Source organism: Pseudorca crassidens, chromosome 7 (assembly GCF_039906515.1).
Source record: "Pseudorca crassidens isolate mPseCra1 chromosome 7, mPseCra1.hap1, whole genome shotgun sequence".
Classification (NCBI taxonomy): Eukaryota; Metazoa; Chordata; class Mammalia; order Artiodactyla; family Delphinidae; genus Pseudorca; species Pseudorca crassidens.
Window position 1 is genome coordinate 67,691,604 of NC_090302.1, and position 17,280 is coordinate 67,708,883.

Sequence of the window (17,280 nt, forward strand, 5' to 3'; positions counted from 1 at the left end):
AAAGGACCTACAAAAACAAACCCCAAACAATTAAGAAAATGGTAATAGAAGCACACATATTGATAATTACCCTAAACATGAATGGATTAAATGCTCCAACCAAAAGACACAGGCTTGCTGAATGGTTACAAGAACAAGATGCATATATATGCTGTCTACGAGAGACCCACTTCAGACCTAGGGACACATTCAGACTGAAAGTGAGGGGATGGTAAAAGATATTCCAAGCAAATGGAAATCAAAAGAAAGCTGGAGTAGCAATACTCATATCAGATAAAATAGACTTTAAAATAAAGAATGTTACAAGAGACAAGGAAGGACACTACATAATGATCAAGGGATCAATCCAAGAAGAAGATATAACACTTATAAATATATATGCACCCAACATAGGAGCACCTCAATACATAAGGCAACTGCTAACAGCTATAAAAAAGGAAATCGACAGTAACACAATAATAGTGGGGAATTTGAACACCTCACTAACACCAAGGACAGATCACCCAAAATGAAAATAAATAAGGAAACAGAAGCGTTAAATGACACAATGGACCAGATAGATTTAATTCTTATTTATAAGACATTCCATCCAAAAACAACGGGTTACACTTTCTTCTTAAGTACACACAGAACATTCTCCAGGATCACATCTTGGGTCACAAATCAAACCTCAGTAAATTTAAGAAAATTGAAATCATATCAAGCATCTTTCTGACCACAACGCTATGAGATTAGAAATGAATTACAGGGAAAAAAACTTAAAAAACACAAACACAAATACATTACTAAATAACCAAGAGATCACTGAATAATCAAAGAGGAAATCAAAAAATACATAGAGACAAATGGCAATGAAAACACGATGATCCAAAACCTATGGGATGCAGCAAAAGCAGTTCTAAGAGGGAAATTTATAGCTATTCAAGCCTACCTCAAAAACAAGAAGAATCTGGAATAAGCAATCTAACCTCACACCTAAAGGAACCAGAGAAAGAAGAACAAACAAAACCCAAAGTTAGCAGAAGGAAAGAAATCGTAAAGATCAGAGAAGAAATAAATGAAATAGAAACAAAGAAAAGAATAGCAAAGATCACTAAAACTAAAAGCTGGTTCTTTGAGAAGATAAACAAAATTGATAAACCATTAGCCAGACTCAGCAAGAAAAAGATAGAGAGAACTCAAATCGATAAAATTAGAAATGAAGTAGGAGAAGTTACAACAGACAGCGCAGAAATACAAAGCATCCTAAGAGACTACTACAAGCAGCTCTATGCCAATACAATGGACAACCTGGAAGAAATGGACAAATTCTTACAAAGGGATAACCTTCCAAGACTGGACAAGGAAGAAATAGAAAATATGAGCAGACAAATCACAAGCAATGAAATTGAAACTGTGATAAAAAATCTTCCAACAAACAAAAGTCCAGGACCAGATGGCTTCACAGGCAAATTCTATCAAACATTTAGAGAAGAGCTAACACCCATCCTTCTCAAACTCTTCCAGAAAATTGCAAAGGAAGGAACAGTCCCAAACTCATTCTATGAGGTCACCATCACACTGATACTAAAACCAGACAAAATACTACAAAAAAAGAAAATTACAGACCAATAGCACTGATGAATATAGATGCAAAAATCCTCAACAAAATACTAGCAAACAGAATCCAACAACACATTAAAAGGATCATACACCATGACCAAGTGGGATTTATCCCAGGAATGCAAGGATTCTTCAATATACGCAAATCAATCAATGTGATGCACCATATTAACAAACTGAAGAATAAAAACCATATGATCATCTCAACAGATGCAGAAAATGCTTTTGACAAATTCAACACCCATTTATGATAAAAACTCTCCAGAAAGTGGGCCTAGAGGAAACCTACCTCAACATAATAAAGGCCATATGCGACAAACCCACAGCAAACATCACTCTCAATGGTGAAAAACTGAAAGCATTTCCTCTAAGATCAGGAAGAAGACAAGGAGGTCCACTATCACCACTGTTATTCAGCATAGTTTTGGAAGTCCTAGCCACAGCAATCAGAGAAGAAACAGAAATAAAAGGAATCCAAATTGGAAAAGAAGAAGTAAAACTGTCACTGTTTGCAGATGACATGATACTATACATAGAAAACTACTAGAGCTAATCAATGATTTTGGTAAAGTTGCAGGATACAAAATTAATGCATAGAAATCTCTTGCATTCCTATACACTAATGTTGAAAAATCTGATAGAGAAATTAAAGAAAGACTCCCGTTTACCATTGCAACAAAAAGAATAAAATACCTAGGAATAAACCTACCTAGGGAGATAAAAGTCCTGTATGCAGAAAAGTATAAGACACTAATGAAAGAAATTAAAGATGATACCAACAGGTGGAGAGATATACCATGTTCTTGGATTGGAAGAATCAATATTGTGAAAATGACTATACTACCCAAAGCAATCTACAGATTCAATGCCATCCCTATCAAATTACCAATGGCATTTTTCACAGAACTAGAACAAATAATCTTAAAATTTGTATGGAGACACAAAAGATCCCGAATAGCCAAAGCAGTCTTGAGGGAAAAAAACGGAGCTGGAGGAATCAGACTCCCTGACTTCAGACTGTACTATAAAGCTACAGTAATCAAGACAATATGGTACTGGCACAGAAACAGAAACATAGATCAATGGAACAAGATAGAAAGCCCAGAGATAAACCCACACACACACCTATGGTCAACTAATCTATGACACAGGAGGCAAGGATATACAATGGAGAAAAGACAGTCTCTTCATTAAGTGGTGTTGGGAAAACTGGACAGCTATGTTTAAAAGAATAAAATTAGAACACTCCCTAACACCATACACAAAAGTACACTCAAAATGGATTCGAGACCTAAATGTAAGACCGGACACTGTAAAACTCTTAGAGGAAAACAGGAAGAACACTCTTTGACATAAAACACAGCAAGATCTTTTTTGATCCACCTCCTAGATTAATGGAAACAAAAATAAACAAATGGGACCTAATGAAACTTAAAAGCTTTTGCACAGCAAAGGAAACCATAAACAAGACAAAAAGACAACCCTCAGAATGGGAGAAAATATTTGCAAATGAATCAACAGACAAAGGATTAATCTCCAAAATATATAAACAGCTCATGCAGCTCAATATTAAAAAAAAAAACAATCCAAAAATGGGCAGAAGTCCTAAACATACATTTCTCCAAAGAAGATATACAGATGGCCAAGAAGCACATGAAATGCTGCTCAACATCACTAATTATTAGAGAAATGCAAATCAAAACTACAGTGAGGTATCACCTCACACCAGTTAGAATGGGTATCATCAGAAAATCTACAAACAACTAATGCTGGAGAGGGTGTGGAAAAAAGGGAATCCTCTCGCACTGTTGGTGGGAATTTAAATTGATACAGCCACTATGGAGAACAGTATGGAGGTTCCTTAAAAATCTAAAAATAGCATTACCATATGATCCAGCAATCCCACTACTGGGCATATACGCAGAGAAAACCATAATTCAAAAAGGCACATGGGGCTTCCCTGGTGGTGCAGTGGTTGAGAGTCTGCCTGCCGATGCAGGGGACACGGGTTCGTGCCCCAGTCCGGGAAGATCCCACATGCCGCGGAGCGGCTGGGCCCGTTAGCCATGGCTGCTGAGCCTGTGCGTCTGGACCCTGTGCTCTGCAATGGGAGAGGCCACAGCAGTGAGGGGACCGTGTACTGCAAAAAAAAAAAAAAAAAGGCACATGCACCCCAGTGTTCATTGCAGCACTCTTTACAATAGCAAGGTCATGGAAGCAAGCTAAATGCCCATTGACAGACAAATGGATAAAGAAGATGTGGTACATATGTACAGTGGAATACTACTCAACCATATAAAGGAAGGAAATTGAGTCATTTGTTGAGACGTGGATGGATCTAGAGACTGTCATACAGAGTGAAGTAAGTCAGAAAGAGAAAAACAAATATCGTATATTAACACATCAATGTGGAACCTAGAAAAATGGTACAGATGAACCGGTTTGCAGGGCAGAAATTGAGACACAGATATAGAGAACAAACGTATGGACACCCTGGGGGGAAAGGGGCGTGGGGTGGTGGTGGTGGTGTGATGAATTGGGCAATTAGGATTGACATATATACACTGATGTATATAAAATTGATGACTGATAAGAACCTGCTGTATTAAAATACATATATATATTATTCAAGTCAAAAAAAATCCATTAAAAAAATTAATAGACTGGACTGTATAAAAAATTGAAGAAAAGTAAAATCAAAGAGCATCCCATCCCCTTGTCAAAAAAAAACCCACCAAATCTAAAATGTTTATAGAAAGTTGTGGAATGTATATACACCTGTAGATTTTTTAAGGAAATCTTTTAGGTACAATCCTTGAGTACAGTGTTCTTGAGAAAGAGCTTTTGTATCCCATATATGTGAAATGACAGAATTTATGATTCCCATGGAAAGTTTGTCCATTTAACTGAGAAAGAGGTTATCTAATTTCTGAAGCAGGTCTTTCAGAATTGTTGATTAATAACCTTTAAATATATTTTGATGATTGGCATCATGGTTCTGTCAAGAAAGCCAGAATACATTAGAGCAGATTCATTTGAACATAGTGCAGTGTGCCTTTATTGGAAGGTTACCCAAGGAATGCACAATACGGTGAGAGAGAATGTAGCCACCTGCCTTGCCAGCCATACCAACTAAATTAATCATTGAGAAGGCAGGTGATGAAACCAGCCCTCTCAAACATTCTCCAGTGTCTATTTTTAACCATTTTTTAAATTGAAGTATAGTTAATTTACAATGTTGTCTTAGTTTCAGGCATACAGCAAAGTGATTCAGTTACACATATACACATATTCTTCTGCAGATTCTTTTCCATTATAAGTTATTACAAGATACTAATATAGTTCCCTGTGCTATACAGTAGGTCCTTGTTGTTTATTTTATATATAGTAATGTATATATGTTAATCCCAAACTCCTAATTTATCTGTTCCCCACCTCCGACCCCCCTTACCCCCTTTGGTAACCATAAGTTTGTTTTCTATGTCTGTGAGTCTATTTCTGTTTTGTAAATAAGTTCATTTGTATCATTTTTTTAGATACCACATATAAGTGGTATCACATGATATTTGTCTGACTTACTTCGCTTAATATGATAATCTCTAGTTTCATCCATATTGCTACAAATGGCATTATTTCATTCTTGTTTATGGCTGTGTAATAGTCCATTGTATACTGGAATCGTCTTTATCCATTCCTCTGTCGATGGGCATTTAAGTTGTTTCCATGTCTTGGCTACTGTAAATAGTGCTGCAATGAACATTGGGGTGCATGTATCTTTTTGAATTATGGTTTTCTCCATATATATGCCCAGGAGTGGGATTGCTGGATCATATGGTAGCTCTATTTTTAGTTTTTTAAGGAACCTCCATACTGTTCTCCATAGTGGCTATACTAATTTACATTCCCACCAGCAGTGTAGGAGGGTTCCCTTTTTTCCATACCCTCTTTTCCAATGTCTTAAACACCTCTCTGTGCACAGTACTGTATTAAATGGCAAGTAGAAGAATCTTCCAACCCATCTCTAATCATTGAGAATTTATCATCAAATGAGACAATAATTAATAAATCTACAGCTCAAAGACTGGCTTTTTATCAACATGCAGCAAATAAAAATATATATTTTTTCCTCTCTTTCTGTTTGGCAAATGAAGAGCACGATATCTTAAAGTATATTCTGAGACGTATCAGCTGGTGTGAAAAGATGATACGTAAGAAAATGTTTCCCTGGGTAAACACATTGGGAACACAGTTAAATAGAGTGAAATGGATTTCTTTGTTTCAGGGATCTTAAGATAGTAATTAATGTGCTTTGGAATTTCCATGATTGGGGTATAGTGTGTGGTATTTCCCTGCATATTTTATCTCAGGTCCCTATTTCAGGAACCATCTTGTAGGGCTGATGCTTTGTCTTCTTTGTCGCTGATTATGTGGTACTTAGTGTGAAGCCTGACACTAGGAGACACTCAAAAAATATCTGTGGAATAAAATAATGAATTTGCTGCTTGCCTGATGACCTGCCAGTTGTCTATTAGCCCTTTATAGAACCACAGAAGAATAGGCTGTGACTCTTCCTACGTCTGGTGCCGTGTACTGCTGACTGTTCAGGTTGGCACCAGCCTAAGTTCTCTGTATTTCTCTTTGACTTGGCAAGTGCAGAGGCATCTGCAAATATTCCATGCTTGCCTGGCCTGCTCTCTCCATCCTACCCTCTTCCCTCAACAACCTTGTAGGTTCCTCCCCATCTTCCTCGGGGAGTATACAAAGGCGACTGTGTCAGCCAAAAGCTTGCGTTAATGCCCATGCTTGTGGAATGTGAGTCACTTCTCAGCAGAACAAGAGGGAGGCTGCCTGCGCCATGTGGGGGTCAGAAGCCCGCTGCTGAGCACTGCAGAGCCAAACAGAAAGCTTTCCTTCTACTTGCACTTTACTTGACCTGTGGATCAACAAAGACTTTCTATTTCTAGAAATCCCATTGTCTTAACAGCTTTGAATTGCTTTTGTAAACTTAAAAACCCATGTCTTTATACAAGGCATTTAAAGCTCTGTGAGCCCAGTCTGAACATTTGTTGTTCCTTTTCTATATTCCCCTTAAGTATTATGTTCTTCTATGCCACAAACACTTAGCTATCCGAAATTCAACCTTTTCTTTAACAATGTCTGACATTAAAAACAGCTAAAATGTTGTAGTGTGTATAGCATATTCAACATTGTAGAAAACTTGATAAATGTAACCTTTTAGGGAAGGAATTGAGAGCATATGATTCTAATTTCTCATTCAGCTGGCTATGTGCTAGGGGTCTTGGAGCATTTAAAAAATAAACGGTGTTTCAGTTCCTATCCTTAAAGAGACTTGGAATAGAGAGATAAAATGATATTTACAAAATACTGTGTTCCATGCTGTACATCTGTATATGGTATACATATCTATAGCCATACCTATATCTGTTCACAACAACATTATAAAGTAGGTGTTGCTTTCCCTGTTTTACAGAGAAACTAAGGATCAGAGAAGTTAAGGAACTTTTGAAATTCCTTTATTGAAATTAAGTTCTCCTAAAGACAGTATGTTAAGATTCAGAGAAATTGGCTAGCTTTGGGGATTCCTTTATTTAAATGAAATTCTTCCAGTGATAGGATGGTAATGTATAATATTAGAAAGATATACGTGAAACAGAATTCCACAGAGCTTCTGAATATGCTGGTGAGTTTAAAAATAACTGGCTTTCCCTCGTCTTCTGGAATACCCCCCTGTTCTTTGACCTTGGGTTACTCATTATACTTCTCAGAGGCTTGATTTCTTCATCCTAAAATCGGGATGGTAGCATCCTCTTCGCCCATGTTACAGGTTTGGGGTGAAGGAATAAATAGTATATTGTAGGAGAAGTGAAACTCTTCAGTGCCATGTAAATATAAGGTATTATTGTCACAAGTAGAGTTCTAAATAAAAATGCCTGTGATGTGTTTGGGATGTGTGTAATACACCTCTAATTTTTTAACAGATGTAGAATTGAGGACTGCTTCCACTGAATTATGGCTAAGTTTTCAAGTAGGATGAAAATTAAATAATTTTTAAAATAATCTCTAAATCAGTCAATTTTTTTTTAATTTTCGAAATAAAGAGGGCGTGTCAGGGGAATGTTAATAACCATTTATGGGACATTCACTATATATAGTATTAGATGTAGTTAGTGTAAAGCAGGGGCCCCCAACCACTGGGCCGCGGACTGGTACCGGTGCAAGGCCTGTTAGGAACCGGGCCGCACAGCAAGAGGTGAGCTGCAGGTGAACGAGCGAAGCTTCATCTGCCACTCCCCATCGCTCGCATTACCGCTTAAACCTTTCTCCCCTCCCAGTGCCCGGCCATGGAAAAATTTTCTTCCATGAAACCAGTCCTTGGTGCCCAGAAGGTTCAGGACCACTGGTGTAAAGTATATTAAAGAACTGGAATGCATGATTTCTGGCCTAGAAAGTTTAAAAAATACAAATATATTCTCTCTTTTTTTTTTTTAACATCTTTATTGGAGAATAATTGCTTTAAAATGTTGTGTTAGTTTCTGCTGTATAACAAAGTGAATCAGCTATACGTATACATATATCCCCATATCCCCTCCCTCTTGCGTCTCCCTCCCATTCTTACTATCCCACCCCTCTAGGTGGTCAGAAAGCACCAGGCTGCTCTCCCTGTGCTATGTGGCTGCTTCCCACTAGCTATCTATTTTACATTTGGTAGTGTATATATGTCCATGCCACTCTCTCACTTCATCCCAGCTTACCCTTCCCCCTCCCCGTGTCCTCTAGTCCATTCTCTACGTCTGTGGCTTTATTCCTGTCCTGCCCCTAGGTTCTTCCCAACCTTTTTCTTTTTCTTAGATTCCATATGTATGTGTTAGCATACAGTATTTGTTTCTTTCTGACGTACTTCACTTTGTATGACACACTCTAGGTCCATCCACCTCACTATAAATAACTCAATTTCGTTTCTTTTTATGGCTGAGTAACATTCCATTGTATATATGTGCCACATCTTCTTTATCCATTCATCTGTCGATGAACACTTAGGTTGTTTCCATGTCCTGGCTATTGTAAATAGAGCTGCAGTGAATATTGTGGTATATGACTCTTTTTAAATTATGGTTTTCTCAGGGTATATGCCCAGTAGTGGGATTGCTGGGTCGTATGGTCGTTCTATTTTTAGTTTTTTAAGGAACCTCCATACTATTCTCCATAGTGGCTGTATCAATTTAAATTCCCACCAACAGTGCAAGAGGGTACCCTTTTCTCCACACCCTCTCCAGCATTTATTGTGTGTAGATTTTTTGATGATGGCCATTCTGACTGGTGTGAGGTGATACCTCACTGCAGTTTTGATTTGCATTTCTCTAATGATTAGTGATATTGAGCATCCTTTCATGTGTTTGTTGGCAATTTCTATATCTTTGGAGAAATGTCTATTTAGGTCTTCTGCCCATTTTTGGATTGGGTTTTGTTTTTTTTTTTTATATTGAGCTGCATGAACTGCTTGTATATTTTGGAGATTAATCCTTTGTCAGTTGCTTCATTTGCAAATATTTTCTTCCATTCTGAGGGTTGTCTTTTCATCTTGTTTATGGTTTCCTTTGCTGTGCCAAAGCTTTTAAGTTTCATTAGGTCCCATTTGTTTATTTTTGTTTTTTTTCCATTTCTCTAGGAGGTGGGTCAGAAAGGATCTTGCTGTGATTTATGTCATAGAGTGTTCTGCCTGTGTTTTCCTCTAAGAGTTTTATAGTGTCTGGCCTTACATTTAGGTCTTTAATCCATTTTGAGTTTATTTTTGTGTATGGTGTTAGGGAGTGTTCTAATCTCATTCTTTTACATCTAGCTGTCCAGTTTTCACAGCACCACAATTGAAGAGCTGTCTTTTATCCATTGTGTATTCTTCCTCCTTTATTAAAGATAAGGTGATCATATGTGCGTGGGTTTATCTCTGACTTTCTATCCTGTTCCATTGATCTATATTTGTGTTCTTGTTCCAGTACCATACTGTCTTGATTACTGTAGCTCTGTAGTATAGTCTGAAGTCTGGGAGCCTGATTCCTCCAGTTCTGTTTTTCTTTCTCAACATTGCTTTGACTCTTCGGGGTCTTTTGTGTTTCCATACAGATTGTGAAACTTTTTGTTCTAGTTCTGTGAAAAATGCCAGTGGTAGTTTGATAGGTATGGCATTGAATCTGTAGATTGCTTTGGGTAGTATAGTCATTTTCATAATGTTGATTTTTCCAATCCAAGGACATGGTATATCTCTCCATCTGTTTGTATCATCTTTCATTTCTTTCATCAGTGTCTTATAGTTTTCTGCATACAGGTCTTTTGTGTCCTTAGGTAGGTTTATTCCTGGGTATTTTATTTTTTTGTTGCAATGGTAAATGGGAATGTTTAATTTCTCTTCCAGATTTTTCGTCATCCATGTATAGGAATGCAAAAGATTTCTGTGCATTAATTTTGTATCCTGCTACTCTACCAAATTCATTGATTAGCTCTAGTAGTTTTCTGGTAGCATCTTTAGGATTCTCTCTGTATAGTGTCATGTCATCTGCAAACAGTGACAGGTTTACTTCTTTTTTTCTGACTTGTATTCCTTTTATTTCTTTTTCTTCTCTGATTGCTATGGCTAAAACTTCCAAAACCATGTTGAATAATAGTGCTGAGAGTGGGCACCCTTGTTTTGTTCCTGATCTTAGTGCAAATGGTTTCAGTTTTTCCATTGAGAATGATGTTGGCTGTGGGTTTGTCATATATGGCCTTTGTTATGTTGAGGTAAGTTCCCTCTATGTCTGCTTTCTGGAGGGTTTTTATCATAAGTTGGTGTTGAATTTTGTCAAAAGCTTTTTCTGCATCTATTGAGATTATCATGTGGTTTTTATCCTTCAATTTGTTAATATGGTGTATCACATTAATTGATTTGAGTATGTTGAAGAATCCTCGCATTCCTGGGATAAACCCCACTTGATCATGGTGTATGATCCTTTTAATGTGCTGTTGGATTCTGTTTGCTAGTATTTTGTTGAGGATTTTTGCATCTATGTTTATCAGTGATATTGGCCTGTAGTTTTCCTTTTTTGTGACATCTTTGTCTGGTTTTGGTATTAGGGTAATGGTGGCCTCGTAAAATGAGTTTGAGAGTGTTCCTCCCTCTGCTATATTTTGGAAGAGTTTGAGAAGGATAGGTGTTAGCTCTTCTCTAAAAGTTTGATAGAATTTGCCTGTGAAGCCATCTGGTCCTGGACTTTTGTTTGTTGGAAGATTTTTAATCACAGTTTCAATTTCAGTGCTTGTGATTGGTCTGTTTATATTTCCTGTTTCTTCCTGGTTCAGTCTCAGAAGGTTGTGCTTTCCTAAGAATTTATCCATTTCTTCCAGGTTGTCCATTTTATTGGCATAGAGTTGCTTGTAGTAATCTCTCATGATCCTTTCTATTTCTGCAGTGTCAGTTGTTACTTCTCCTTTTCCGTTTCTAATTCTATGGATTTGAGTCTTCACTCTTTTTTCTTGATGGGTCTGGCTAATTGTTTATCAATTTTGTTTATCTTCTCAAAGAACCAGCTTTTAGGGTTTCCCTGGTGGCACAGTGATTGAGAGTCCGCCTGCCAATGCAGGGGACGCGGGTTTGTGCCCCGGTCCGGGAAGCCCCACGTGCTGTGGAGCAGCTGGGCCCATGAGCCATGGCCGCTGAGCCTGTGTGTCCGGAGCCTGTGCTCCGCAACGGGAGAGGCCACAACAGTGAGAGGCCCGCATACCGCAAAATAAATAAATAAATAAAGAAGAACCAGCTTTTAGTTTTATTGGTCTTTGCTATGATTTCCTTCATTTCTTTTTCATTTACTTCTGATCTGATTTTTTTGTTTTCTTTCCTTCTGCTAACTTTGGAGTTTTTTTGTTGCTCTTTCTCTAATTGCTTTAGGTGTAAGGTTAGGTTGTTTGTTTCAGATTTTTCTTGTTTCTTGAGGTAGGCTTGTATAGCTATAAACTTCCCTCTTAGAACTGCTTTTGCTTCCTCCCTTAGGTTTTTCGTCATCATGTTTTCATTGTCATTTGTTTCTAGGTATTTTTTGATTTCCACTTTGATTTCTTCAGTGGTCTCTTGGTTATTTAGTAGCATATTGTTTAGCCTCCATGTGTTTGTATTTTTTACAGATTTTTTCCCTGTAATTGATGTCTAGCCTCATAGCATTGTGGTCAGAAAAGATACTTGATATGATTTCAATTTTCTTAAATTTACTGAGGCTTAATTTGTGACCCAAGATATGATCTATCCTGGAGAATGTTCCATGAGCATTTGAGAAGGTAGTGTATTCTGCTGTTTTTGGATGGAATGTCCTGTAAACATCAATTAAGTCCATCTTGTTTAATGTATCATTTAAAGCTTGTGTTTCCTTATTTATTTTCATTGATGATCTGTCGATTGGTGAAAGTGAGGTGTTAAAGTACCCTACTATGATTGTGTTACTGTCGATTTCCCCTTTTATGGCTGTTAGCATTTGCCTTATGCATTGAGGTGCTCCTATGTTGAGTGCATAAATATTTACGATCGTTATATCTTCTTCTTGGGTTGTTCCCTTGATCATTATGTCATGCCCTTCTTTGTCTCTTGTAATAGTCTTTATTTTAAAGTCTGTTTTGTTTGATATGGGAATTGCTGCTCCAGTGTTCTTTCATTTTCCATTTATATCTTTTTCCATCCCCTCACTTTCAGTCTGCATGTGTCCCTGGGTCTGCAGTGGGTCTCTTGTAGACAGCTTATATACAGGTCTTGCTTTTAATATCTATTCAGCCAGTCTGTGTCTTTTGGTTGGAGCATTTAATCCATTTACATTTAAGGTAATTATCGACATGTTCCTATTACCATTTTCCTATTTGTTTGGGTTTGTATTGTAGGTCTTTTCCCACTCCTGTGTTTCCTGCCTAGAGAAGTTCATTTAGCATTTGTTGTAAAGCTGGTTTGGTGGTGCTGAATTCTCTGAGCTTTTCTTGTCTGTAAAGGTTTTAATTTCTCTGTCGAATCTGAATGAGATCCTCGCTGGGTAGAGTAACCTTGGTTGTAGGTTCTTCCCTTTCAGCACTTTTACTACGTCCTTCCACTCCCTTCTGGCTTGCAGAGTTTTTGCTGAATGATCAGCTGTTAAGCTGAATCCCCTTAAGATTCCCTTGTATGTTATTTGTTGCTTTTCCCTTGCTGCTTTTAATATTTTTTCTTTGTATTTAATTTTTGATAGTTTGATTAATATGTGTCTTGGCGTGTTTCTCCTTGGATTTATCCTGTATGGGACTCTGTGCTTCCTGGACTTGATTGGCTATTTCCTTTCCCGTGTTAGGGAAGTTTTCAACTATAATCTCTTCAAATATTTTCTCTGACGCTTTCTTTTTCACTTCTTCTCTAGGACCCCTATAATTCGAATGTTGGTATGTTTAATGTTGTCCCAGAGGTCTCTGAGACTACCCTCAAGTATTTTCATTGTTTTTTCTTTATTCTGCTCTGTGGTTGTTATTTCTACTCTTTATCTTCCAGGTCACTTATTAGTTCTTCTGCCTTAGTTATTCTCCTCTTGATTCCTTCTAGAGAATTTTTAATTTCATTTACTGTGTTGTTCATCATTGTTTGTTTGCTCTTTAGTTCTTCTAGGTCCTTGTTAAACATTTCTTGTATTTTCTCCATTCTGTTTCCAAGATTTTGAATCATCTTTACTATCATTACTCTGAATTCTCTTTCAGGTAGACTGACTATTTCCTTTTCATTTGTTTGCTGTCGTGGGTTTTTACTTTGCTCCTTCATCTGCTGTGTATTTCTCTGTCTTCTTAGTTTGCTCAACTTACTGTGTTTGGAGTCTCCTTTTCACAGGCTGCAAGTTCGTAATTCCCGTTGTTTTGGGTGTCTGCCCCCAGTGGGTAAGGTTGGTTCAGTGGGTTGTGTAGGCTTCCTGGTGGAGGGGACTGGTGCCTGTGTTCTGGTGAATGAGGCTGGATCTTGTCTTTCTGATGGGCAGGACCGTGTCCGGTGGTGTGTTTTGGGGTGTCTGTGAACTTAGTATGATTTTAGGCAGCCTCTCTGCTAATGGGTGTGGTTGTGTTCCTGTCTTGCTAGTTGTTTGGCATGGGGTGTCCAGCACTGGAGCTTGCTGGTCATTGAGTGGAGCTGGGTCTTAGCATTGAGACAGAGATCTCTGGGAGAGCTCTCACTGATTGATATTACATGGGGCTGGGAGGTCTCTGGTGGTCCAGTGTCCTGAACTCAGCTCTCCCACCTCAGAGGCTCAGAGCTGACACCTGGTCGGAGCACCAAGACCCTTTTGGGAAGTCTGAGGTCTTCTGCTCACATTCAGTAGGTGTTCTGTAGGAGTTGTTCCACATGTAGATGTATTTTTGATGTATTTGTCGGGAGGAAGGTGATCTCTATACATCTTACTCCTCCACCATCTTGAAAGTCCTCCTCAAATATTTGAGACATGCCCATCTTTTGGGTCCACCAACATAGATGAAAGTGAAGTTGGAGTCTGAGTATCTGAAATCAGGCAGGACACGGTCTTGGCAGGGCCAGAGGTTGTCTTCTATTCTTAACTGTCCTGCTCATCCAAGACAGTTACTTTGCTAGAGCGATATGCAGATTTTGTTATAATAAAGTCCTTCTTTGAGCATTAAAAGTTATTTTCTTTTTGTAATTCTACACAATTGCTCCAGTCTAGAGAAATCTGAGGATTTAAGATCGGGTTTTAAAATCAGAAATGAACACTTTCAAATTCTTTTTTTTTTTTTTTTTTTTTTTTTTGTGGTATGTGGTCCTCTCACTATTGTGGCCTCTCCCATTGCGGAGCACAGGCTCCGGACGCGCAGGCTCAGCGGCCATGGCTCACGGGCCTAGCCTCTCCGCGGCATGTGGGATCGTCCCGGACCAGGGCACGAACCCATGTCCCCTGCATCAGCAGGCAGACTCTCAACCACTGCGCCACCAGGGAAGCCCAACAAATTCATTTTCAATGTATCAAAATTCATGTATTTTTTCGAAGGCCAGATCCCCCATGAGTTAGCCAGTGACCAGCTTTTTCAGTATATTTTATTTTGAAGAAAGTGGAAATTTTGATTCCCACATATTGGTGTTCACATTGTAAACACTTTTTTAAAAGATTATTGTTTGGGAGTGTATGTATATCAGTGCATTTATATAGGAGATAATCAGTAATTTTGTATAAAATTATGTGCTTTAAGACTCTGCTTCATTTCTCTCTAGTGGACGACACAGTTGTTGCTATTCCCTATGGAAGCAGACATATTCGCCTTGTCTTAAAAGGACCTGACCACTTGTGTAAGTAAACTCCACTGTTGTCCTTTGGGTATTGGGAATTTTAGTCATTATTATTTATTTATTTATTTATTTATTACATCTTTATTAGAGTATAATTGCTTTACAATGGTGTGTTAGTTTCTGCTTTGTAACAAAGTGAATCAGTTATACATATACATCATTATTATTTATTTTTTGTTTCCAGAAAAGATTAAGATTTAGAAATACAAATCTTAATCCTCTATCATAATATGGTATTTTGAATGCTTCTGTTTATCTTTTGGTTGCCTAGGAGACAGCAGAGACGTCTGTGGTAATTACCTCCAGCCAGTCATCCTGAAAGATACAAAATTAATGTTTCCAATAGGGTGTTCATGAGTTAAGCACATGTTTATGATTTGTGAATATTATTTCTCATTCTCTCTCTTCTTCCTCTCCAGTCATTCTCAATGTTTTCCTTGCCTCACCTCTTTCTTTTTTCTTCTTCTTTTCAACCTTCCCTCCCTCTCCTTCATTCTTTCTCTTTTAATTCCTACTCTTAGGCTCCATTACTTTATCAATTCAGGGGAACACAGAAACTCCAAACAGCCTTAACCCTGTGGCATTTGAAGACAACCATGTGATCTAGTTAAGCATCCCATGTCGTAAAGATAATGCAAGACCCTAACGTCTTGAAGATAGCTTTTGGAATTCAAGATTGAAGGGTAATCGTAACCCCAAAGAACAAATGGTAGCATGGTCCCACCAGAGTTTGTGCAAGAATTGATCTTCAGTCATGGCAAGCCAGCAGTACACAGCCACATCTTTTTTTTTTATTACCATGTAGTGCTGTTTAGATGTAGACCTGTAAATTACAAGCAGAAAATTATAGACTATTAACCAGGGAAGGGGTAGGAGAGGATATGTTAGCTTTTTCTGCAAAATTCACTTTCACTGAAAGACTTCACTTCAGTTGGTCCCTTGAGCATTTCTGATCTCCTCTGCTATGATTTTTCCTAGGTTCCTCCAAAGCCATCTATCATGTTCTGCTCTCTCTTCCCTCCCACACACATGCCTAAGAAGCCAATTTAGGTAGCATGCATTATCTTTTGGCAATTGGATTATAAATGAAATCATTCCAAAAAGACAAACTGGACAAATTGGAGCCTGTGAAAGTTCAGATAGCCGACAGAAGCCTTTCTAAAAATAAAAATAAGTACATTTCATGGGAAAGGTGGGCTTTGAGAGTTCATGTGACATAAAGGAATAAGTAAAGTACAGTTCAGGCGAGGTCAAAAGATGCTGAGAAGCCACGTTACATGGATCCAAGTGCTTTTCTAACCCTGAACATCCCCCCAAAATATATTGCTCATGTGTCAAAGGATGATATATGTGTGTACACTGTTACCATTCAAATGATTTGTTTTTCCTCTTAAGAATTGGACAGAATTAACTGCTGGTGTAACAACCTCAGTCAGAAACAGTATTTTTCTGTGCAGTGAGAGGCTAAAATAAAACATCCAGACTAATGCATCACCAAGTGGGCGACTTACTCCTCATTGCAAAAGAAAGAACCCAAGGGAAGAGGTGTAAGAGGAAAATTCATTTTTATAAATGAATTAGTCTAGCCTCCCAGACTTACTTTATGATTATTGTGAATTAGTAAAGAGGATTCATTTTTATAAATGAATTAGTCTGGCCTCCCGGACTTCCTAATTATGTGATCACTGAGAAGCTGAAGAATTGGCCTTGTTTGGTTTAATTGCTCTAAGGATTTGATAGGTAAAGTGTCAGATGATAGTCATAAATGATTAAAAGCAAAATGGAATCTGCTTTTTCCTTCAAAAGGCATACTCTTGGTAACATTTGTATAGCCAAGGAGGTTTCTATTTTTTTTTTGCTATTTTGTTTTTGTATTTGGAATATAACTCAGCAAAATGAATGTGTAAATAAATGATGCCTTGTTTCTCTGGCAACCCTTTTACCTTCACTCCCAGAAGCTGGCCCAGTATGGGACCAACCTCAGCAAGAGTTAAGGAGGGCCAAACGAGAAGAGTAGACCGTCTGTCCAGGTCCAGCTCATCTTTAATCAGAAGTACCTGGGAGGTACTTCTGGGAGGCCTGGTGATAAAATTGAATCAGATACTCAGGCTTAGACCTCCAAGAGTTTTCCAAAACTAGGTTAATTTAATGTCCTGGAGATACTTCCACAAATGAGTGCAAATGCATGGAAGGCAGCTCGAGGAGTGAAGGCTAGAGGAAGGAGATACAGAGATGCTGCTGCTTTATTGATGACAACCACTGTGGTTCTCCCGCTCCAGCGTTCTCTCAATGTGCCTTTTATTCTGTGAGGTCCTCTCAGCCCTGGGACAGGGGAGGAAAGCCAGACC

General features: G+C 38.2%; 1 protein-coding gene across 3 annotated transcripts in view; it reads left to right on the forward strand.

Moving 5' to 3' along the window:
- ADAMTSL1 (ADAMTS like 1) overlaps nt 1–17,280 on the forward strand; it is a 470,685-nt gene that overhangs the window by 159,466 nt on the left and 293,939 nt on the right. For all 3 annotated transcript variants that reach the window (XM_067744472.1, XM_067744473.1, XM_067744474.1), the window contains exon 6: nt 14,858–14,932. In XM_067744472.1, the coding sequence (XP_067600573.1) occupies nt 14,858–14,932 (75 nt within the window). The remainder of the gene's footprint in view (nt 1–14,857; nt 14,933–17,280) is intronic.